The following is a 22,168-nucleotide window of genomic DNA, read 5'->3' on the forward strand; positions in this document are numbered from 1 at the left end:
CTATCGTTTGGTCCCGCGCCGTCGGCTGGTACATCTGGTCCCTCATCGAGGTTCTCGACGTCTTCCCCAAGTCTCACCCCGGCTACAAGCGTCTCGTCACTTACTACAAGGATCTCTCGTCCGCTCTTCTCCGCGCCCAGGGCCATGAGTCTCACCTCTGGGAACTCGTCATGAACAAGGAGTACGAGGGTGTCGAGGGTAACTACGTTGAGAGCTCTGCCTCCGCCATGTTCACCTACGGCTGGCTCGCTGGTCTTCGACGCGGTCTTCTCGATGAGAAGACGTACACCAAGCCCGCTAAGCAGGCGTACAAGCGACTCATTCGGGACTTTGTCACCAACAACAACAACGGAACCATTACCTGGGAGGGAACCGTCGAGGTTGGATCGTTGAACAGTGATGCTTCTTTCGAGGTAAGTTTGTCTCTCTTGTGATTTTATGGATTTAGCTGACTGTTGTAGTATTACACTGAGGTTCCTGTTGTTCCTAACGATACTCGCGGTATGGGACCTTTCATGATGGCTATTTATGAGTGGGAGCGTCGCAGCAAATAGGCGTATGAATGATCTTATAGACGTTAGACTATAGATTGAGATAGAGTTGATGGTCGATAACCTTTTGTGTACATATTTGATTCAAGTGCTCTGCAGCACGTACATTTACTCACTTAACGTTCCGATTTCACCGTGATTTTTACTGTCTTGATCGTGCATGAGTGTCATTATGAGTTGGTGGCGCGTATTTGGCTAGCGCGTGATCGCTGAGGCTTGAATGGATACGCGACGGATTGGCATAAGCCCGTTTATTTCCGGAGACAGAAGAAAAGTTACGATTGGCTCGTTGCCGTTTTCGCTATTAGACTCCGATTCCATTCCATACAGAATCTTGATACTGTCACATGTCACTGACGGGCATAATATGATTTTTTGATTCTCAGATTTCAGACGGGACACGAGAATTGGTTCTGATGTTAGAATGTTGAGCGATGCCATTAGCTCATGTGCTATCAATTGCAGACTCGCATCGCATCTACCGGTAGAAAATAAGGAAGGGATGAGTTAACCGATTTCTCTTCCGTAACCTTTTGATATGCAGTGAGTATTGAGTTATCATAAAAGACAGAATCGATCTCATTCCGACGATTACACATTCCAGCCTTCTCAAAATTACGTCATGGCCCGCATCCGTCCTACGTCATGTCTCCCCGTCATCTTTCAGCCTCGTATATCTGAATCCACCTCAACAACAGCAACAACACAATCTCACCAAATCATCATTCACAATGGCAGAAGTCGCAGCAGGTGCCATCGCAGTCGAGCAAGTCGTTTCAACCGGCCTTGAAGTCGGTGCCGCAGCGACTGTAGCTCGCCCTACGCAGCCGCTCACTGCAGTCTTGAGCCAAATCGCTACGACTCCGAAAGAGGATAATTCGTATGTTCCCCACGGCACGTCCATGAATGATGCTAACGGGATTAGTTTATCGCTTGCGAGATCTCACCATAGCGTCAGTGTCATCGATGGCAGAGCTTACATCTTTGGCGGTAAAAAAGATGACGGTCAACTTTGCAACAACGACATCCACGCTGTATCCATCGGCGATCATCAAGGCGACGGTGAATACGCGTGCTATCCCGCAGTAGGCGACGAAGGCCAAATCCCCTCCCCACGCATCAATCACGCCTCTTGCACGCGTCGCGGCACGCTCATCATCCACGGCGGCCAAAACAGCGAAGACGAACCCGTCGATGATGAATTCACCCTTTGGGAATGGGAACCCAAAGCCGCGCGATGGTCTTCAATAACCGCTGCTGGAAAAGCGCCTCAATCCCGCGATGGACACCAGATCTTCTACGATGTCAAGAAGGATAGTCTTATTCTTCATGGCGGGTATGAGAATGGCCAGCGTACAAAGACAACGTGGTTGTTTGACTTTACAACACGCCTGTGGCATCCTTTGCCTGATGCGCCTGCTGAGCCTTTGGCGGCGCAGTTTGTTGAAGGGACGCTGTACTCTATTAGTGCAGAGTCTGATGTTCATGGGTCGGTGCACTACATCAAGCCTGGTTCAATCCAGGATGAATCTCTCGACACGCTACCAGAGTGGACAACCGTCGATTTCCCCTCCAACCCTCTCGTCCCCGGCCCTCGTCCCCGCGTCGGTAGCGCTTTGATCCCCGTAACAACCGGCCACGGGCGCCGCTACCTACTCTACCTCCTCGGCAGCCGACAAGACGCATCAATCTCCAGCGATAAAGCCTACACTGAAGAACATCCTTTCTACTCCGACATGTGGACATTGCAACTTCCCTCCGATGGGTATAGTGCTACACGAGTCAAAGATGCTATTCGCGAGACGATCCCGGGTGTTCAGTCGGGTGCGTTTAGTTGGCATGAGCTTGAGATTGCGCCGGCGGAGATGACGCAGGAGGCGGGCAAGGTGCACCCGGGACCGAGGGGGTTCTTTGGAGCTGATGGGTGTTTAGATGGGAAGGGGGTGCTCCTGTGGGGAGGTATTAATGCGAAGGGGGAGACTGAAGCTGATGGATGGTTGTTGAAGATCTCTTAGAGGCCATAATGTTAGTGTATTAAAAGGACGAAAACAAGGCAAACAACAAGGGATACAGGCAGCTTAGTCAACGGATGTAACTTATAACAGGAAATAAAAGGTATTATATCTAAAAACAATTAAGATATGGTATTTTGGAGGACATCCTCACATTGTCTGAAGTCATATCAACGACTTAGGAATGACTGCATTATGCCGTCAACTCAACCAATGACGTATTACCTTAGTCATCACAAAACTCATCATGGGACTCTTGGTGGCCAGATTTTCAACCTTCATCGTCTTATCCATCGAAAATACACTACAACATCGACAGAATGAAGCGCGCTCTGATTACCTCAAGTCTCCGGGCGAATGCGACAAGAAGTGCCTTTCATACAATCGCTCCACGCGCTTCGCCAAACGCACCCAACGCCGCGAAACCTCAGCCAAGTCAAGCTCAACCAAGAACGACTGATGAGTCAAGTAAAGAAGCGTCAACGACAAAGATGGCGCCTCGAAAAAAGACCAGTGCGGAACTTGATCAGGAACTGAGGGAGAAGCTGGAGGGTATGTCTGGTGATGGAGGAGGCGCGGGAGTAGAGTATGAGAATGGCAGGGCGGAGGGATTGAAGAGAGGCGTCAAGTCGAATATGTTTCGGGTGATATGATTGTTGGAAGTCTACTCCCTCTTATTCCCATGCAGTATTTTCGGGCTCCTATCAGCAAGATATCTACGGCCAAAACATTTTTGTTCTTGTTCTGTGAATACGAATCCAATTCATCCTGTTCGCAAATGTAACGTGACATCTGCTGGCAGGATTTACTAGTGAGACTGGCTGTCCATGGACGCTCATCTGGATACGCTTTAATACGAACCCAGCTAATCGATTTCATGACTCTTCGCTGAGTATTCATAGTACAGTAGATGAATAAGCTAAGCTAATACGAGACGGATGATATTCACAGGGTTCAAACGGCTAACCGGCTCTCAAACAGTCTTGGCCAGACATGCTCACGATTCATTGGCCATTTCAATCCAAAAATACACGATGAATCCTTCGGCGAAGGCACAGAGCAGCTAACCCTCAATTCTTGAACCCCATTCGCTGGGTTTTATGGTCCCCTGCTTCTAATTTCCAGACCCATTCTTCAACCAATCATCGTCTCTGCCGGCTAAGTTCAATCAGGGGCTTTAATGCCTTACTTAAATCCGCGATGTTCGCTGGGGTTTTCTCGTAAATCACCAATATCGACAAAATGGCTCGTCTATCTAACATATTGATGCTTCTTGGCGTCTTGGGCAGCTTTGCGGCTGCTCAGAGGTATGATCAGGAGAAGCAGAACAAGGATGCAACCTGCAACGTGAGTCAAGCTTTAAACTGGTGCTAATGATACTAATGCTGTTGCAGAATAACTGCTTCTTTAAATACTTCACCAATAAGTGCAATGCCGATAATCCAGCGTGTGTCTGTACACTGAAAGACATGCGCGAGAAGTTCTTCTGCTGCATTGCCGAGAACTGCGCGGATAACGTTCTACCAGGTAAAGTCTCCCCATCAATTGACAGAACTATGGCTGATTTGTGGAGCAGAGCAAATTGAGAGATCTTCGAATGATTGCGATGCACATGGCATTCCTTTCACTTTCGACGCTGAAGCTGTTTGTGGAATTAAATTGCCTGTGTCATCTGAGACGGTTTCTGTTTCGGCGACTATCTCGGACGCTACAACTGTTACCAAGGCGAAGGCTTCTGAGACTGTGACTACGACTGATGAGAATACGACTGATGAGAATACGACTGTGGCGACGACTACGGCTACGGGTACTGTGAGTTCAGCGGCGAGTCAGACTACGTCGGGGGCTGAGGCTACTGTCACGGATAACAGCGCTTCGAGAGCGAAGGGCATGGTTGCGGCGGCGGCTATTGCGCTTGGTGTATTTATCTAATATCTTGTCATATCCGTGTCATGTTCATTGAGGTTTGTTTCGTAATTGAATCGATATTACTGCCATGCCTATCCTATAGGCGATCGTCCGTGCCATAATAACGATATGATGACCATGAGAGATCACCAGTTCAGATTAGCGTATGATTTATACCGTGAATCTATGTGAGCTTGGCTAAAGGTATATACATGAATGAAACGATGGCGAGAAGCCGTCTCTGTCTAGAACATGAGAAGCCCAGCGCTAATAGAATGCTCTGATCTAAGGCTCAGATGGCTGAGGCTGAGCCGCAAGCTGAACCGGCGTGAGATTAAGCCCGTTTGATCCCAGAATAAGCCCCTACCCAGAAGACCCAGCACTCTCAATATAGAAATAAGGATACAGCCCTCTCGCATCACAGGTAAGCATGTCCCGATCGTAATAACAGAACTTGCCCTGGACCTGACAATCAAGCTGACCAGAAGTGCCGAGCTCACAATCAATGGGTGCGTACCGAAGATCGGTCTCGTCAGGTGAGCAGCCAACAATGTCGCCGTACTGCTGACCCGTTCGGAATTATGCGCACAGGAGTTGGTTCCCGTTGACGAGCTTGCCGCGGCCGTTGACGACGAATGTGCCGGTGGCGTAGTTGGAGTTGGGGTTGTTGAAGTAGACTGAGCCGCCGAAGGGGGTTCACACTTTGAGAGGACCGCTGGCGTCGATACCTTGGTTGGGGTAGTGTTTCGAGATACACCAGTGCTGTAGGTAATAGGAGATGCCAAGAAAACAGTTGATGGGAACATCCATGAGAACACAAAGTGACCATGAATGTAGCAAATACTAGTTTCTCTCCTTTTTGGCAGCATTTAGAAACACAATAGGCCAACACGGTCGCAATTTCACTACTTGAGATTAATTAAGACGCTGCCTGTATCTGGGAAGAAAGCCTCACCAGCTGACTTGGATTATCCGCAATTACGCGCCTTTATGGGCTGGTGCATTATCTAATGGCTATTTTATCGATTTATGGTAACCGCCATAGTTGCAACAAAGAACATTCTCCGTGATCGTGATAATGGACCTGCTGCCCAAGGCTGTCGATGTTTACGGCGGATCTGTTTACTACGGTGACGAGTTTAAAAGTAGTGTAGGTATATTTATTATTGCCACTTACCCAAGTCCGTTTAAGTGAGAAGCCTTTGACTTAATTGTTTCGCTTGCCGTAATCGGCTGCCTGTTCACTGGTCATAGAGCTATGGTACGCTCAGAGGTGAACAGACATCTTAGTAGGCTGCAATAAAGATCAAGACTTGCCAGCGGAACTGAAAAACCAGGCTGGTGTTCGTTCGGACAAATTCTATAGGGACGAATGGGCCAGCTGGCGCTGGCACTGGCATCTCATCTACCAGCAACCTCATCAGCATCGCAAGATATCGACATCCATCGCTAATCTCTATCGTCCTTGTCAACTCTACCACGCAACTAAGATAGCTCATACTCGCGAAAGCCTTTCACTGTCCTTCATTAAGTTCGTATGTGTCATCGACCTCGACAAGTCTTTCCTTCTGACGGTGTGACAGTATAGTCTTGCCAAAGTCAACGAACGCCGTGTCAATCATCAATCCAGTACATTAAGGCAAGACAGACTTTGTGTTCTTCCTTCGCAATATCCGAATCCGGCAGATCTCTTGGGACTGGAAACACTCACCAGGCTGAGGACGGAACCAGTATCAAAATGGAACGAGGATTTGACAGCGAGTATTTCGATCAAGGTTTGGCCGCATATTTCTCTGGTCAAGTTAATCCCGATCTGCTACAGGTCGGCTTCGCTGAGAATGAGGCAAGCCCTGCTGTCAAGGCAGAGCCCTCATCACCGGATACCATGGCGGCACCTGAATCACACCGATCGCCATCTCTTTACGATATCCCACCGTTTATCGCCGCACATATCCCTCCTCAAGGCAATGTTGATGAGATAGACATCAACTCTCGTGAGAATGAAGCAAACCCAGTTGTGAAGGTTGAGCCTTCGTCACCGGATACCATGGCGGTACCTGAATCACCTCGATCTCCGTCGCTTTACGACATTCAACCCTTCTACGCCGCACCCGTCATCACCCCGCCACAACCGGCGCCTGAAGAGATGGAGCGGCCAATCCCGTCTCGCCAGCCTTCACCTCGAACCAGCCCCCAGCGAAACCCCCTCAGAAGTCCCCTCAACGGTCGCGGCACCCGCCGCAATCTTCAGTTCTTCATTAACCGCGGTAGCCAGCGACGTGCGATTGGTCAGGCTCAATTATCCCGTCGACATCGAATGCAAGAGAAGCAATTCGAGCTGCGGCGGCATCAGCGTCATGTAGACGAGCTCCAACGACAGCATGAGCAGCGCCTGCAAGACGAGGAGAACGCGCCTTGCAACAGCATGCCTGTGTCGCGGAAGCGTAGGTACCATGGTGCGCCGCGGTATATTGAGAGATTCAGCGTTCGAGATGAAGAGGAACGTGGCCGTCTGAGCCCATATGACTTCTACTAAGGTACCCCCGGAGCATGTTGATTGGTTGGCGATTCCCACCAGACTACCCTTTACGGTGAAGTGTAAAGACACAACGAGTATTTTTGGCGTAAGCCACACTGAGTAGAAAGGTTCCTGAGAGGACAGAGGAAATACGTTGTTAACATTGGAGTAAGTACACAATATTGCTGATGGATTTTGTAGGAGAAAGAATTGTTGAGCATTGAGGATCTCGTGTTCGTCAGACGGGGCTGTACTGGTTTGGCACTAGGAACGTTACGGGAATGGCATGTCTTTGTGAGAAACGGTCAATGAGTCACGAGATAATGTTTTGATATAACATGAATGAGACCAGAAGAATCGCTTTTCAAATTGACTGCTATGCAATGCGACACTTTTGAGCAACCTATAATCGGTTGGCAATCTCCTCCAACAACTGCAACTCCTCCTGCATGAGGAACAAATTCTGCGGCAACACCAAGTTCCCACCAGGCTTCATAATAATCTCCCTCCCATCATGCCTCTCATGCCTCTCCGAATCACTCTCATCTGTTCTCTGCCCCTTCTCCTCATCAACACTCTCCCTCTGCCCTTCTGTCTTGATCCCCTTCAAGTCCTCCGGCGTCCACCAATAAACAGGATAAGCGCGCTGGATGTTATTAACCAATAGCGCAACACCAAACATTATCGTGCAGTTGAATAACACAACGGGAATGAAGAACCAGCCGAGATCGAGAAGGCGGTTGTCGACGACTGCGAGAAGGCCGGTTGCGCCGGCGGGGGGATGAATTGTTTTTGTTAGGGCCATTATGGACGTTACGGTGGCGCAGGATATGGCGCCGCCGAGCCATTGGATGGAGTGGAAGTTTGAGCTGAGGAGGAAGAGCTTCCCTATGCTGACGCCTATTGTGGCGGCGATGATTTGGCCGCCGAAGAAGTTTCGTGGCTGGGCGAGGGGAGATTCGATGGCGTAGAATTCGAGAACAGCGCCAGCGCCCTGCAAAGCATTAGTATCAACCCAGAACACGTCAGGATGACGCAGAACGTACAAATGATCCAACGATAATAGGAGCGCCTCTCTCGACAAAAGAGGGAATGCGCTCCGACGCCAATTCAATCACCGAAAGGGCGAGAAATATTCCGATAAATGCCCATATCACCGGAACAATTGTCCCAATGCTCTTTGGTTTATCGCGTCGGTATCCAAAGATGTATGCGACAGGATACGGAATATGTTGCCATGGCGGCGATGGAATATATGGATTGACGTATCGATCGATATCGAAAATCCACGATGTCGGGTTGAGACGCGACATGAGATCTGAGATGATCTGAGATGAAAAGTCCGGGGTAATCAGGTGATGTATGAGATTCAATGATGAAAGAGGGAAAATGGGTCGAAAATGAAATGAAACGTCGAATTAGTAATGATGTCGTTTTAATGCGTCAATGTTTGTCCCAGCTCTGTTCAATGAATGTCTGACGATACCCTCAAGGAAATGAACAATGAATCAGTGCAGGCCAGCGCCCTTATACCACTGCCCTAAGCCGCGGAGATGCACTGAATGACAACATAGCCTTCCATAATTCCGAAAAACACCAGAACCAGCGGCAAAAGCACAGGCAAAACAAGTGAGTAATACAAGGCCGTTTGAGCCGGGCTCGTTTTCATTGGCATCTTCGCGAGACGATTTCGTAACAGAAATTCAATGCTGGACGGTTAACTGTGGGTCGTTTCCCCATAGTTTCCTATTCCGGTTGGACAGCTTTGCTCACGGGGTTTGTTCGGTGTTGCACGTTCCGAAACTATGACATAATGAATTAGTTTGGCTGGTATTATTTATCCCTTTGATTACCGAGGGAAGAATTTGATCTTGTGAATGATTAATGGTGGATATGCGATCGGATACGCCGAGATCAAGATCTGTTGAATAATCACTGTTGACGGAACAGAATCGTTTTATTTTTTGGCACTGCTGTGAATCGATGAGCGTCGCGATTGAATACCTACGAATTACCGAACATTGCCTGTACAGCCGGGTTACCCGTCAGAACATACCCGCCGAGGAGATGCAGGTACAATTTCGGCCTGTCACATCTTGAGATGTTCCAATTGCGAAAAGGATCTCAAGATTTGGATCTCGGGAATACGATGCGATGCGGAACTGCCGGATGATGTGTGTGCGATTGAATACGGTGCCATTCACGCGATGCGATGCGACCTGAGTACAAATATGCGGAACACCTGCTTCAGTTAGCTCAGATGCAGTCTTGTTGGCGAATGGTAGATGCTATGTCCATTTACCGTGCAGGAAAGATTAATGCGACGCGACGATATTGCGATTGACATGCGATTGATGCGGCACGTAGCCGAACGCGACGCGACATTCGTAGTTCGCATGGGTCTTGATTGGAGCAGACATCAAGAAACATCACCAACGCGACATGGAAGTAAGCGCATAACTTGCGATCGAGAATGATGGGCAGCTCATATGCTTGTTCAAAAGCCACCAAGGCCAAGCAACCTGTCAAAGACTCAGATACTATTACGACGAGCGAGCTTCCAAGTACTACATATGCGCATGTTGAAAGACTCTGAAGAAGCAGACATCACTCCAATGAACCCAATGCAATGCGCAATAGTATGAAAGAACAGAATCATGAATTTGCATAACTAAAAAGCTAAGTTCTACCAACACTTCATACTCCAGCAAGAGCTCGAGATAGCCAGAGTACAAATCCCTAGTCAAAGTCTATTTATTCTTGACGATCTCAAAACCCTTCATAGTATCAAGCGCCTCACGAATCTCAATCTTGTACGCAGGAATACCACCAGAGTAGCAAACAGGCTCGTAGATCTTGCCAGGGATAGAGCCGCCCATGTATCTATTCACATCATCAGCAAATGGTCATTCAATTTGCAGTGGGAAGTTGACTTACGTGGAGCGAGTAGTAGGGAAGAGAGTCCTGTTGTTAAGCTCGACGATGTGCTTCTTCCATTCCTCGCCGGCCTTCTTCTCGGGGTTGATGTACTTGATGTTGTTGTTCTTGATCTTGTCGATGCAATCGACGATCCAGCGGCCTTGGACTGCGACGGATGTAGCTGGGGACTGTTAGCGAGGAAGATATGACTGCTGACAGAGGACTTACGGCCGTTGCTGAGAAGAGTTGGGCCGTGGGGACCGTAGATATGGAACATGTTGGGATAGCCGGGGGTCGTGACGCCGAGGTAGGTCTATACACGTTAGAGGTGATGTGAAGGTTTTGGAGGAGATACATACCGTCGCACCAGTCTTCCATTCCTTCTCGAGTTCAGCGCCCTCAATGCTCTGAAGACCAAGCTGCGTCATCACTAAAATCATTAGCATACTCAAACCTCTCTCGGAAAACCGTACTCACCACCAGTGACAACATCCTATACGCGTTAGCATGAGTCCATCATCTAAGAACCGCAGAATGACTTACAAATCCAGTCGCAACAGCAATGACGTCAAATTCATGATGCGTCCCATCCTCGAGCGTAATACCCGTCTCAGTAAACTCCTTGATCGCATTGTTCTTGATATCAACAACATCCACATTCTCCCTGTTGAACTGCTCGTAGTAATCATACTCGAGACACGGTCGCTTGATACCAAAGTAATGCGGCATGTTATCCACAGTCGGCGCAAGAAGATCTCGCTTCTTAGGATCACCGATCCTGTTGCGCGTCTTCTTGGCCCAGAACTTGTAAGACTCCTTGTTCGCCTCAGCGTTGAACAAGTTATCCTTGTAAACAGCGACCCAGTATCTGAAACCGCCATCCTTCCAGACCTGCTCGTACAGAGCCTCGCGGTCTTCGGGGGTGTCGTCAAAGGTGTTCTTCTCGTACCAGTCGTAGTGGAAGCCGGCGAAGTTCTCCTCGCGATAGCGGAAGAGCTCGGGGTAGAACTTCTTGCTTTGGTTTTGTTCTTCGGCGGAGGGGTACTTGCGGCGCATGGGGACGGCGAGGTTGGGGGTTCGTTGGAAGACTTTGAGATGGCCGGCTTCAGGACCCCAGGCTTGGGTGATCTGGACGCCTGATGCGCCGGTGCCGATGATGGCGCAGCGCTTGTTGGTGACGTCGACCTTTTCGTCGGGCCAGAAGGAGGAGTGATGGATGATGCCCTTGAACTTGTCCATGCCGGGCCAGTCGGGGATGTATCGACGAGCAGCCTATGAGGTTAGTCTCAAGTCACCATTGATGATTGTAGGTAGACTTACAAAGCCAGTTCCTAGGACGAGATACTTGGCCTTGGCGACGCGACCATCAGCGGTGCGGATATGCCAGCGACCACTCTCAGTATCAAACTTGCCGCCTACAACAACAGTGTTGAAAGCGATATCCTTCTTGACACCAATGACCTTGTCAACATGGTCAAAGTAAGCGCGAAGATCAGCGTAGGTAGGATAATTGCAAGGCCAAGTCCAGGTATCATAAACCTCGGGCCAGCTGAATTCATATTCAGGGACTTCAGAATCGACACCAGCACCGGGGTAGCAATTCCATCGCCAAGTGCCCTATCCTGTCAGTCTTTAATCCTTAGGTTGGCAGTTAGTTACTTACTCCGGTATCGTTGCCGGCTTCGTAAACAACAGTCTTGTAGCCGCGATCACGGAGGGTCTTGAGCATGAAGATACCAGCAAAGCCAGCACCGACGACAAGAGCGTCTACTTCGAGATTATCGGCATAGACACCTTGATCGCCATGATGCTCGACGGAGTAATCCGTAAGCTCAGTGTTGAACTTCTTGTGAACTGGAATTTGCTCGCCCATTGTAAAAGTATAGTTAATAACAGAGTAATGCTTGAGATGAAAAGACTTGCTTGTGATGCGAATGTTTTACTTTACAGGAAACACAACCAGTTTATAAACATTATTCTTCATATGCAGTTGGTCCTGCATACCTCATCAAATCGAAACAACTGCATCTCTGTGAAACTCTACAGTAGCATCATGTGAAAGACCGGCCTCCGTTCCGCCCTGCGCAACTGCGTACCCGCATCCGCCTCGCCACAACTCAATGCCAGCTCTGTCATGCAATACTACCGAACGAGACACAGCGAGGTTACAGCACATTGTGTTCCCCGCACGTTCTACCCCGGATCGAACCCCACGGGGCCTAGGACGCCATCAACTGCCGAGCGCACGCGGCGCCGCATCCTCAGTAAGTCGAGATGCTTGTTAAGCTGGAGCGGGTTTTGCTGTTTTACCCCTCGTCTGTGCACTCGTATCTGCGGGTGCGGGTCCGCAAGCTTGGGGAAAGGATCTACACTAGAATCCTTGGTGTTTTTGGTCAAAAGAACTCAGTTAGATTGCGCAAGGGCGGGGTTCGACAGAATAGAGTAAGGTGCTGTATGCGGGTGTATCCTGTCATATGACTTAATAACCTTTGTGAGCTGGTCGGACCATGGTTTCACAAGCCAAGGCTACACTATCATGGAATTAAGCGCATTGCGACTAGCAGTATAAATAGATAGCTTCACTAGGGTATTGCAGACAGTTCTGTAACAATTGATCAACCCATTCAAATCTCAGATTATACGTGTACTGCCCAACATGCCTATCAATGCCCAAGCGACATCCAAGCTGCGCAGCATAATCGACGATGCATGCGCCGACCAAAAGACCGGTATTCCCGGTACTACGGTCGTACTGGTCGACACATCCGGTGAGATATTCGCTCATTCAGCGGGTACGCGCGGTGTCGGGACCAATGAGCCCATGACGCTGGATAACATCTTCTGGATCGCTTCGTGCACCAAGATGCTTGCTGGTGTTGCGTGCATGCAGCTTGTGGAACAGGGAAAGCTGAAACTCGATGATGGCGAACATCTTGAGAATCTTGTGCCTGAGCTCAAGAGTTTGAAGGTCTTGAAGCCTGATGGGAGCTTTGAGGAGAAGAAGAACCTGATTACACTGCGAATGCTATTGACGCATACTGCGGGCTTTGGGTATACGTTTTTTAATGAGCGGTTGAGAGACTGGAGTCATCCTGCTGGTATCGATGAGTTTTCTGGTCGCATTGAGGATATCGTCAAACTTCCTCTTCTGTTCCAACCCGGCGAAGGCTGGGAATACGGCGTAAGTTCGCTTTCTGTCTCATTCAACATCAACTAACGTCTCAGGTCGGAATTGACTGGGCTGGTATCGCGCTTGAACGAGCCAGCGGTCTGCGTCTCAACGATTATCTCCAGAAGAACGTCTTTAAGCCTCTGGGCATCAAAAACATGTCCATGCTTCCCGGTAAAGAGATGCGCGCCAAACTAGCTCACATGCATCAGCGAGACGCAGACGGTACACTGCGAACGCGCGACCATCTCCAGCGTCTTCCTCTAGTGACCGACAATGCGAGTGAAATCGCTTCAATCTTCCATAGCGGCGGCGCGGGAATGTTTGCGCAGCCCCAAGAATACGGCAGTAAGTGAACACGCTTGACATGTTGTGCGGGTGAACGGATGCTGATTTCAACAGAGGTTCTTACTGTTCTGCTCAACGGTGGAACATGTCCCAAGACCGGCGCTCAAATACTCAAGAAAGAAACAGTCGATCTCATGCTAAGCAACAGCATTGAGAAATTCCCTAACTTCAGCCGTCAGCCCATCCCAGCTGCCAAACCAGATCTGACCAACCCAATCGGCGAGCTATACCCCGTCGATGGAAATCCACCCCAGGTACGACGCTCCCCCGCATTTCAGCAGACACTATTTTACTAACCATTGGACCGCAGGGCTGGGGATTGACTTTCATGCTCACCAATGGAGGTTTCTCAGGGCGATCAAAGAGCACGGTTCAGTGGGCTGGTCTAGCTAATCTCTGGTGGTGGGCTGATCGCGAGCATGGCGTTGGGGGTATTGTTTGTACGCAGATTCTGCCGTTTGCTGATGCCAAGGTCTTGGGGCTCTGGGCGGCTGTTGAGACTGAGATTTACAAGGCTGTTCTGTAGATGAGATGAGATCTGAGCTTGCAAGGATTATAGGTAGTTGAGTCAGAATGAGAGAGTCAGTTGAGACATTGCGGCGTAGCCCGTTCAAAACTTCACAGCCTCAATGCTTCGCGTAAAGTTACACATTGACCTCGATATTGGAAGAGTCTAGAAACTCTGCTCATCTCGATCTACACAGTGAAATCATTAAAAATGAGGCTGTTGCTAGTCGTAAGCCAGCATTTCCCAGGGGTCCCCCTCCCTCCAAACCAACATAAACTTTGACTGGCTGCACTAAACCAAAACAGCAAAGAACGCGGGGAAACAAACGCTCGGATCAGGTGGGAATCCGGGGGTCCGGAGGGTACGGGGAGGGGTTATATCTGCAAGGGAGAGGAGAGCTTTAACCCGAGTTCGCCCACTTTTGGCATCAGTGCAATTTTCCACGCTACTATCTTGCTCCAAGACCCCTAAATCGACATCATCATTACAGATTCGTGACAGCCATGAAGAGAACGCAATATGCCTGCGATCAGTGTAGGAAGTCAAAGAGGGGCTGCGACGCTCCGCCATTGGAGATTCCGAGAAATATGGACCCTCTCCGTGATGGCAAGATGATTGTAGGCGAGAAGCGTGAGTGCCCCCGCCTGAGCAGTCTCTAATAGCGCTGACAAATGGCGTAGCACCTCTAGCTCAATCATCGCCGTGTTCGTACTGTACCAAAACTCATAAAAAGTGTACCATGAACTGGGCGTGGACGCAGATTCAGATTTCTTATGCTCTTGCTGCGGCTGCGCGGGGAGAACCAGGTATTGAATGCATTGTCCCCTCGAGACGGGATTCAACTTCTACACGACGAGAATCGACATCAACGGAAAACACGCGCGATACACCGAATTCTATAATCCCGGATGATAGCAGTTTTGATGCCCAATCTGCAGCACAATCTTTTGTTTCGCAATCACTCCCTCCCGTGCCGGCCTTTTCAGAAATCGACACGAGTCTAGACGTTCCCTCATTTCTCGACAATTCACTCGATGCGCTACCATTTGACTTTGTGCCTGAACAAACCGAGCCTGTTGACTCTAATTTCTACGGCATTCAGTTCAAGGATCTCACTGCGCCGGAGGAACCGTTGAGTGAGCCCTGGGAATTCTTCAAAGACTCGACAATGCCGCCTGAACTTCAATTCGACGCTGCGTCCATGTCGCAGTTCCCCACCGTTAGTCCTACGGAACCAGCGCAGTCTCTCATCGCCGTCAGTCCGAATAATGAGAAAGACTGGAGAAGAACGAAACGGCGTCGTGTGTCGACTGCATGGAGCGATACACAGAGCAGTTCGTTATCGTCGTTCACTATGGATCAATCGATGATGACAAAGTCCAACAACCTGATGATCTCGACGAATCTTTTACAGATTTATCACGATGTGCTGGAACATAATTTATCGTGTTGGTTGAATGAAGTTACGTGTCCATTCGGTCGGCAGCAGAAGACTGTGTCTCAACCAGGGAATCTTGCAGAATGGGGATCGTCATGGACGAATCGAGTTCTGCGACGCACCATGAACCTCGATCGTGTAGCTCAATCAACGCAATTGATTCATATGACCCGCCAACAGGATTCAGCGACTGCCAAGGCTCTTCATCTCTGTATCATGGCTTTCGCGACGCAATGGGCTCAAAGTTCACGACGACACAGAGAACGATACCCCTCACTTGATGACATTGCTGAGGAGAACCCTTTGAACGAGTACATGGACGATTTTAAGGAGGAATTCGATCGACATCTCCAACGCAATATCTGGGATCAAGCACGACGCGCTCTTGATGACGTCGCAGACGTTGAGTCCTACCGCGTCGTCTGCGCTGAGATGATTTTCGGTCTTACGCAAAAACCTCTTGATCCCGAGGACACAGAGCACAGCGATGTAGATACATCAGGTTGTTTCGAAGACGTATACGACATGCAGTCCGTCGCCGACGAAATCGCCAGCATCATCGAAAACGACGGTCCGCCAATCTTTATGGAACGTGCGGCCCGAAAAATGCACACTTTAAAATACCGGTACGACGCTGAGCGAAAAGGTCTCACCAAAGGCCGCAAGCGCGCCAACCTCGTGGCATCAATGAGCAGTGAAGACGCCGGGACCGTGAGTTTGTTATTCAGCCGAAGGCTGACTCTACATTAATTCATAAGTTTTCCCGAGTAATGAGGGTTTGGTGCAGACAGGGATAAATAAGTTTCTCGGAATCTGATTGGTCCAGATTTTGTATGGCCAGCCGCGAAAGAACGCGCAACTGGCTGATGGCACCAAAAGAGTGGGGCCAATCGGTGCTGGCCCCTGAAAGGCTCACGCGGAGTGCCGGCAGCTTGCGTCCATTTGGAATTGTTTGTTTACTCAGTACTGTGCCAGTACCACGCGTTCAATTCATCTCCCCAATTCGACAGGTCTCGATATGGCCTCGTTGATTGAGTAATGGATATCGGTCTCAACCCCGAAGAGCTCTCTACTGATTTACTCTTCGTTGTTTGTGCTCGTTGTGGGGAGGAGAGACCGGAGAGTGCCTTCAGAGCAAAGAGGCAGTCTGCTGGGCAAACTAAGCAATGCATAGACTGCCGTAACCAGCGCGTTTCTCATGTAAGTTCTGCCTTCCTCGTCTATAAGTCTCTTAACCCTCATCAAATGAAGCATTCTAGATCCAAAGTCGTGCTCCAGACGCTGCGGAACATTGCACTTCGTCCATCCTCACCTGGCAGACCTGCCACGAAGAGAACCGAAGGAGATGCTGGCCTATCGCCTCCCAACGAGAGATCCGGAACCCAGCCTACATCGCCAGAGAAGCTACGGCAACTTCATACAGCTAGGAGTTTATTCGGAGAGTCAATTAGCCAGCCGCACGTAGTGCTAGGGACGCCAATTCCACCAACCCAACAAAGCTCGCGGCTCTTCCGGGCTCTAGCTCCGTCACCGCCTGTGCAGCCAACGACCCATCCACTCGTCTCACATTCTGATCCATCTACTCTTCGAAGCAGCACACCTGGTGTGGATTACCCTTACTTGGCCACCAGGTTCCACAAGGGGGGGAAGGACTCGCAAGATGATTCCTTGAAGGCTGGGGCGAGGGCCAAGCTGGCTGTTATCCAGCGCGACCATCGTTCACGACGCCGTGCAGGGGAGACTGTGTCACTGACTCCCACAATATCTCAACTTGGCTTCTTGGAAGATTTTGAGGGTCCTGGAGAAGGTATCCTTGTTCTGTGGCCCCAGTAGTTTGTTCAGGCTAACCACGGAACGTAGATGGGAGTCAAGATCAACTACGACCGAGTGGGTTTCTAGATGGGGATGGGATAATCAAGGAAGGGGATGACAGGGGACAGTTCTCTGAATCTGATATTGACGCCGATGACTATTTCAACTTGCTGCTTTCACCTGATCGACCACGGAGGTACCTCAAACAATTAGGGGTAGAGTCTGATTCCGATCTAGGGGACGAAGACGAGAACGACGATAATGATTGCGTGGATGGAAGCCCTCTTCGCCATCGCTTGCGGCAGCCTTCCGCACAGCTAAGGCGTGGTCGCCGTGGTCCTGCCCCTGGTACAGGAGGGCGGCCAAGAAAATCTCGAAGGCAAACTCGATCGTCGATGCCGCCACGGCGTATTCGGAGTCCAGTGATAATTCCACCTGAAGAATCGGCGGTCTTTCATGCGCAAGATCCGGTGTGGAATGGCGACCTTGAGGCTTGCGCCTTGACTGGTCGCGATAAGGCAATCCTCCGCGAGTTCTGGACAAAGCTGGACAATGACCAAATGCAGTTTTGCGGTCGATGCCGGGAGTGTTGGTTCCAGATGAAGATCGATTGCGATGGCATTTGTGCGCGTTGTTATCGAAAAGATGAGAAACGCCACCCCGACGAGCCGTACTTCTTCTCTGCGGATAATCAGCTCGACTTTGGCCCTGTACCGGCCCGGTTGCCCCAGCTTACGCCTACCGAAGAGTCTTTGATTGCTCGTGTTCACGTCCACGTGAACATTATGCTTGTGCGAGGGCAGCAGTACAAGTATCGGGGGCACGTAGTTCACTTTCTCCGTGAGGTTGGCTTAGTGTACAACCAGCTCCCGCTTCTGCCGCAGGAGTTGAACATTGTATTACTACGTCCTGCCAATACGTCGTCCCACGCAATTCTTAGTCGGCAATTCACCCGCCAGTTCCGTGTCCGCCGCCAGCCGGTTGTCATATGGCTAGACTACCTCCGGCGCCATCATCCTGGGTATCGATGCGTCGTCATCGACGAAGAGAGGCTAAATCAATTGCCCCAAGATGGCAATGTCCTGGATGCCATCCCCCAGAGTCAGGTGGAGGCTGCGGATGTTGGACCCGAGGAAGATCAGGAGGCAGAGCCTGACCTGGAGGACGAGGCTGCAGTGCCAGACATGTTGGCAAAGGACACGGAGCTCGATGCTCTGCGGTCTATTCTCGCCGGAGAGTCGGAAGCTGATTCAGAGCTTTCCACAAGCTTCCAGGCGCAGGCGCAACACGAGCTGCAGCTCCCGAATATACGACACACACCCATTAATGAGTTCAATCGCTCTCATGCCCTACTCTCCTTGGCGTTTCCCTGCCTCTTTCCTGACGGTAGAGCCGACTTTGTTGAACCTCGATTGCGCTCCATTGATTACAAGGATTACGTCGAGCACGCGATGCGCTGGCACGACGGGCGTTTTGCACGCCACCCGACCTTCCGCTTCGTCGCCTTCAACACGCTAATGCGGTCACAAGCACGTTCGCGGTCCAGATTCTTCGTGAAGCAACATGATGGGAGACAGCAGCCGCTGACGCGAGAGCAACTTATTCAGGCGCTGGAACACAGCGAGGACCCCGAGGCGCAGGCGCTGATCAACTCGATCACAAGGCATGCGGTGTCTATTCGCGGTACGCGTCCATTCTGGAACAAAAAGAGGCAGGACCTCGAGGCCTATGCCTATAACCTTGGTTGTCCTGGTGCATTCATCACGTTTAGCCCGGCAGATTTACACTGGCGGAGTCTCTACCAGCACATGCCCCAGTATGACGACTGGCTAGCCGCCACCGAGCCGGAGAGGATGGCTCTATCGCGCCGCCTATTGCGGCAGAACCCTCACATTGCTGCTTTCCACTTCTACCGCCGATACACCCTCTTTCGGGATATCGTGCTAAGTAAGAAGTTCAGCATCACAGATTACTGGGATCGGTACGAATGGCAAGGCCGTGGTAGCCCACACAACCACGGCCTGTACTGGATGGATAATTGTCCAGGGGCCGACATGGAGGACGAAGCGGCTCGTGATGTATTTGCACGCACATGGGGATTCCACGTCACTGCCATTAACCCTGAGCCGAGTAGGACTATGCCTCAGGGTGAGGGTAATCCCCTGAGCGTGGATCCCCTGAGCATAGAGATGACATTCCTGCGGCTCTCACAAATCGTCAACCGCTGCCAGCGCCACAAGTGCAATACCACGTACTGCTTGCGCGTGAGGAAGAGAACCGGTGATCTGGCGAGGGACATGGAAGGTGCCGCTGCGGATATCGAGGCGGCAAACGTTGCCAATCCAGAGAGGGAGTGTCGTTTTGACTTCCCTCGTGCCTTGCGGGAGCTGGCCGCAGTGATCAGGAAGGAAGGCAGGTCGTACTATGTCTTTGAGGCGGCCCGGAATGACAGCCTCATGAATAACTTCAATCCTGCGATTATCCTAGGCTGGCTAGCCAATATCGACATATCTCCTTGCACCAGCTTACAGGCGGTTATTACGTACGCTGCGAAGTATTGCAGTAAATCTGAGAAGAAGACCGAGTCTTTCGCCAGGCTTGCAGACCAGGTCTTGCCTCACACATCGCACGTTCAGCCCCTGTTGTCCTTCTCCTCTCGCCTGATGAACAAGCTGATTGCCGAGAGAGATTACTCGGCGCAGGAGATTTCCCATCTGCTGCTTAACATTCCGCTGCAAGAAGGCACCCGTATGGTTGTCACCGTGGACTGCCGTCCGTTGGAGCGACAGGCACGTTCGTATCGTGTGGACGGAGATGTCAACGAGGCCATCGGCAGCTACAGGAAATATCTAGAGAGAAAGGACCAGCATGAGGATATAACCTATCTCGAATACCTGCAATCGTACAATCTCAACACGTGGAGGAGACTCGCTGCTCACGCGAAGAAGAGAGTCCTGTCTTACTTCCCTCGATACAAGTCTATGGAGGCCTCTTCCCAGTTTAACGACTTCTGCCGTGTTAAATTGATGATGGTTCATCCACATCGCTCTCCAGAAGAGTTGCTCGTTGTGGGCGGGCAGCGGTTCGATTCCTTCACGGCTGCGTACATGCACTGCAGACAGCACCATGATACCCATGCGGACGATCATTATGGGGAACCAGATACAGATGAATTGACGGCAGAGGAGGATGAATTTGAGCTTGAGATCCATGAGGAGCCCATCGCGGAGGAGGACTGGCATGAACTCGCCCGCATGCTACCTGACCGCCCACTGGAGGAAGAGGACATCGACATCCTCGGCCGCCGAGACATTGACATCAATTACGATTGGACCCCTCGTGTTGGGCGGTATGCCGATGATGGCATTCTCAACAGCGACTACTGGAAGCAACGCAAAGCGGAAAACACCCTTGACCTTGATGTGGATGATCAGCCCTTGGAGGCTCGCGATTCCCTAAATCCAGAGCAGCGCATAGTATACGATACGGTGATGGGCCACTTCCTGACCCAGGATCCCTCTCAGTTGCTACTCCATGTGGATGGCGGAGGCGGCACTGGCAAGTCATACCTCATTAACCTGCTCTCCGCGCACCTCCAATCCGCGACAGGGGGGAGGGGGACACCTGTTTGGCGTGCTGCGCCAACGGGCGTCGCAGGAAACCAGATATCGGGCACTACCTTGCACTCCCTGTTACACCTCCCAATCAATAAGGACTTCAAGCCTCTATCTCCCGTTGATAAGACCCAGCTCCAGAAGAAGCTGAAGGATATCAAGTACCTCATCATCGATGAGAAGAGCATGCTAGGACTGCGTCAGCTATCGTGGATCGATGACCGTCTCCGCGAGGCGTTCCCGAACAGGAATGAGGAGTTCTTTGGCGGCCTGAACATCCTCTTGGTTGGTGACTTCTTCCAGCTTCCCCCTGTGCTACAGAAGCCGCTTTGTTACGACAAAGAGGTGCAGGGAGTAGAGATCAAGGGCAGGAACGCATATAGGCGCTTCGATAAATCAGTATTCTTGAAGGTTGTTCAGAGGCAGCGCGGCGACGACCAGGAGGCGTTTCGCACAGCTCTCGGGGAACTGCGGCTGCTCCAACTATCTATGGAGTCTTGGAAGCTCCTGTCCACCCGCGTGCAGGCAAAACTAGACGATCGAGAGGTCGCGAGGTTTTCCAGCGCCCTGCGAGTATACGCTACCAAAGATAGGGTGAACGAGTATAACCACTATCACCTCGACCGCCTCGGCCGGCCAGTCGTCCAGGTCAAAGCTAAGAACGTCGGCCCTGGTGCGGCTGCTGCCCCTGATGACAAGGCGGGCAACCTTGCGAAGCAGATCCCTATATGCATTGGCGCTCGTCTGATGCTGACGTCTAACCTTTGGCAGCCCGTTGGCCTCTGCAACGGCGCTCGCGGTACGGTTTACGACATCGGCTGGGCACCCGGGGCTGACCCCATCCAAGATCCTCCTTGTGTTATCATGATGGAGTTTGACAAGTACAACGGACCGGTGTTCCTGACCACCCCCGATGGCAAAAAGATTGTCCCAATTCTCCCAGTTGAGAGAGACTTTCTCATCGGAGCCACTCTCTGCGCTCGCACGCAGTTTCCCCTGATCGTATGCTACGCTATTACCGTGCACAAGTCACAAAGCATCACAGAAGATATGATCGTGACGGATCTCTCCTGCCGGGACTTTCAGACCGGTTTAAGCTACGTGGCTGTCTCTCGTGTAAAAACGCTTGAGGGTTTGATGTTAGATGCGCCATTTGATCGTAATCACCTGGTCTACGGGTCTCCCCCGGATGGCATGAAGATGAAGATGAGGGATCAGGAGCTTAGGAAACGACAGGTTCTTACACGGAGTCCTTACATGATATATAATACCAAGAATGGCCATGGCACTGGATCAGTACGTAGTAGTAGTAATAGCTTCCCGGCCCGCGGACACACGGCCTTCGGCTGAGGCTACCCCATGCGCCCCATC

The 22,168-nt window shown here is 50.8% G+C and overlaps 10 protein-coding genes across 10 annotated transcripts; 8 read left to right on the forward strand and 2 right to left on the reverse strand.

Moving 5' to 3' along the window:
• Positions 1 to 170: 170 nt before the first annotated feature.
• FOXG_15701 (uncharacterized protein) lies at positions 171 to 554 on the forward strand (the record flags this gene model as incomplete). Its single annotated transcript, XM_018395811.1, has 2 exons — positions 171 to 413; positions 462 to 554. 2 exons carry the CDS (start codon positions 171 to 173, stop codon positions 552 to 554), a joined length of 336 nt encoding a protein of 111 aa, XP_018256095.1.
• A 573-nt stretch (positions 555 to 1,127) lies between these two features.
• On the forward strand, positions 1,128 to 2,710 carry FOXG_15702 (uncharacterized protein). Its single transcript, XM_018395812.1, has 2 exons — positions 1,128 to 1,431; positions 1,477 to 2,710. Exons 1-2 carry the CDS (start codon positions 1,283 to 1,285, stop codon positions 2,564 to 2,566), a joined length of 1,239 nt encoding a protein of 412 aa, XP_018256096.1. The 5' UTR covers positions 1,128 to 1,282; the 3' UTR covers positions 2,567 to 2,710.
• A 133-nt stretch (positions 2,711 to 2,843) lies between these two features.
• Positions 2,844 to 3,342, forward strand: FOXG_15703 (uncharacterized protein). The gene has a single exon (XM_018395813.1). The coding sequence runs from the start codon at positions 2,884 to 2,886 to the stop codon at positions 3,214 to 3,216; it is 333 nt and encodes a 110-aa protein (XP_018256097.1). The 5' UTR covers positions 2,844 to 2,883; the 3' UTR covers positions 3,217 to 3,342.
• Positions 3,343 to 3,791: 449 nt separating this feature from the next.
• On the forward strand, positions 3,792 to 4,587 carry FOXG_15704 (uncharacterized protein). Its single transcript, XM_018395814.1, has 3 exons — positions 3,792 to 3,910; positions 3,958 to 4,090; positions 4,140 to 4,587. The coding sequence occupies exons 1-3, from the start codon at positions 3,806 to 3,808 to the stop codon at positions 4,493 to 4,495; spliced, it is 594 nt and encodes a 197-aa protein (XP_018256098.1). The 5' UTR covers positions 3,792 to 3,805; the 3' UTR covers positions 4,496 to 4,587.
• A 1,622-nt stretch (positions 4,588 to 6,209) lies between these two features.
• On the forward strand, positions 6,210 to 7,007 carry FOXG_15705 (uncharacterized protein; the record flags this gene model as incomplete). Its single annotated transcript, XM_018395815.1, has 1 exon — positions 6,210 to 7,007. The coding sequence occupies one exon, from the start codon at positions 6,210 to 6,212 to the stop codon at positions 7,005 to 7,007; it is 798 nt and encodes a 265-aa protein (XP_018256099.1).
• Positions 7,008 to 7,232: 225 nt separating this feature from the next.
• Positions 7,233 to 8,559, reverse strand: FOXG_15706 (uncharacterized protein). Its single transcript, XM_018395816.1, has 2 exons — positions 8,036 to 8,559; positions 7,233 to 7,983 (listed from the first exon to the last, which is right to left on the reverse strand). Exons 1-2 carry the CDS (start codon positions 8,300 to 8,302, stop codon positions 7,393 to 7,395), a joined length of 858 nt encoding a protein of 285 aa, XP_018256100.1. The 5' UTR covers positions 8,303 to 8,559; the 3' UTR covers positions 7,233 to 7,392.
• A 262-nt stretch (positions 8,560 to 8,821) lies between these two features.
• FOXG_15707 (uncharacterized protein) lies at positions 8,822 to 11,945 on the reverse strand. The gene is made up of 8 exons (XM_018395817.1): positions 11,572 to 11,945; positions 11,229 to 11,525; positions 10,452 to 11,180; positions 10,386 to 10,401; positions 10,268 to 10,338; positions 10,137 to 10,221; positions 9,927 to 10,089; positions 8,822 to 9,872 (listed from the first exon to the last, which is right to left on the reverse strand). The coding sequence occupies exons 1-8, from the start codon at positions 11,779 to 11,781 to the stop codon at positions 9,740 to 9,742; spliced, it is 1,704 nt and encodes a 567-aa protein (XP_018256101.1). The 5' UTR covers positions 11,782 to 11,945; the 3' UTR covers positions 8,822 to 9,739.
• A 500-nt stretch (positions 11,946 to 12,445) lies between these two features.
• FOXG_22119 (uncharacterized protein) lies at positions 12,446 to 14,095 on the forward strand. Its single transcript, XM_018402518.1, has 4 exons — positions 12,446 to 13,089; positions 13,134 to 13,425; positions 13,480 to 13,679; positions 13,736 to 14,095. Exons 1-4 carry the CDS (start codon positions 12,565 to 12,567, stop codon positions 13,949 to 13,951), a joined length of 1,233 nt encoding a protein of 410 aa, XP_018256102.1. The 5' UTR covers positions 12,446 to 12,564; the 3' UTR covers positions 13,952 to 14,095.
• Positions 14,096 to 14,436: 341 nt separating this feature from the next.
• Positions 14,437 to 16,121, forward strand: FOXG_22120 (uncharacterized protein; the record flags this gene model as incomplete). The annotated part of the gene is made up of 2 exons (XM_018402519.1): positions 14,437 to 14,563; positions 14,614 to 16,121. 2 exons carry the CDS (start codon positions 14,437 to 14,439, stop codon positions 16,119 to 16,121), a joined length of 1,635 nt encoding a protein of 544 aa, XP_018256103.1.
• Positions 16,122 to 16,409: 288 nt separating this feature from the next.
• Positions 16,410 to 22,147, forward strand: FOXG_22121 (uncharacterized protein; the record flags this gene model as incomplete). The annotated part of the gene is made up of 2 exons (XM_018402520.1): positions 16,410 to 17,178; positions 17,271 to 22,147. 2 exons carry the CDS (start codon positions 16,410 to 16,412, stop codon positions 22,145 to 22,147), a joined length of 5,646 nt encoding a protein of 1,881 aa, XP_018256104.1.
• Between the last annotated feature and the right edge of the window lie 21 nt (positions 22,148 to 22,168).

The sequence above is a fragment of the Fusarium oxysporum genome, chromosome 8 (genome assembly GCF_000149955.1).
Source record: "Fusarium oxysporum f. sp. lycopersici 4287 chromosome 8, whole genome shotgun sequence".
NCBI classification, from domain to species: Eukaryota; Fungi; Ascomycota; class Sordariomycetes; order Hypocreales; family Nectriaceae; genus Fusarium; species Fusarium oxysporum.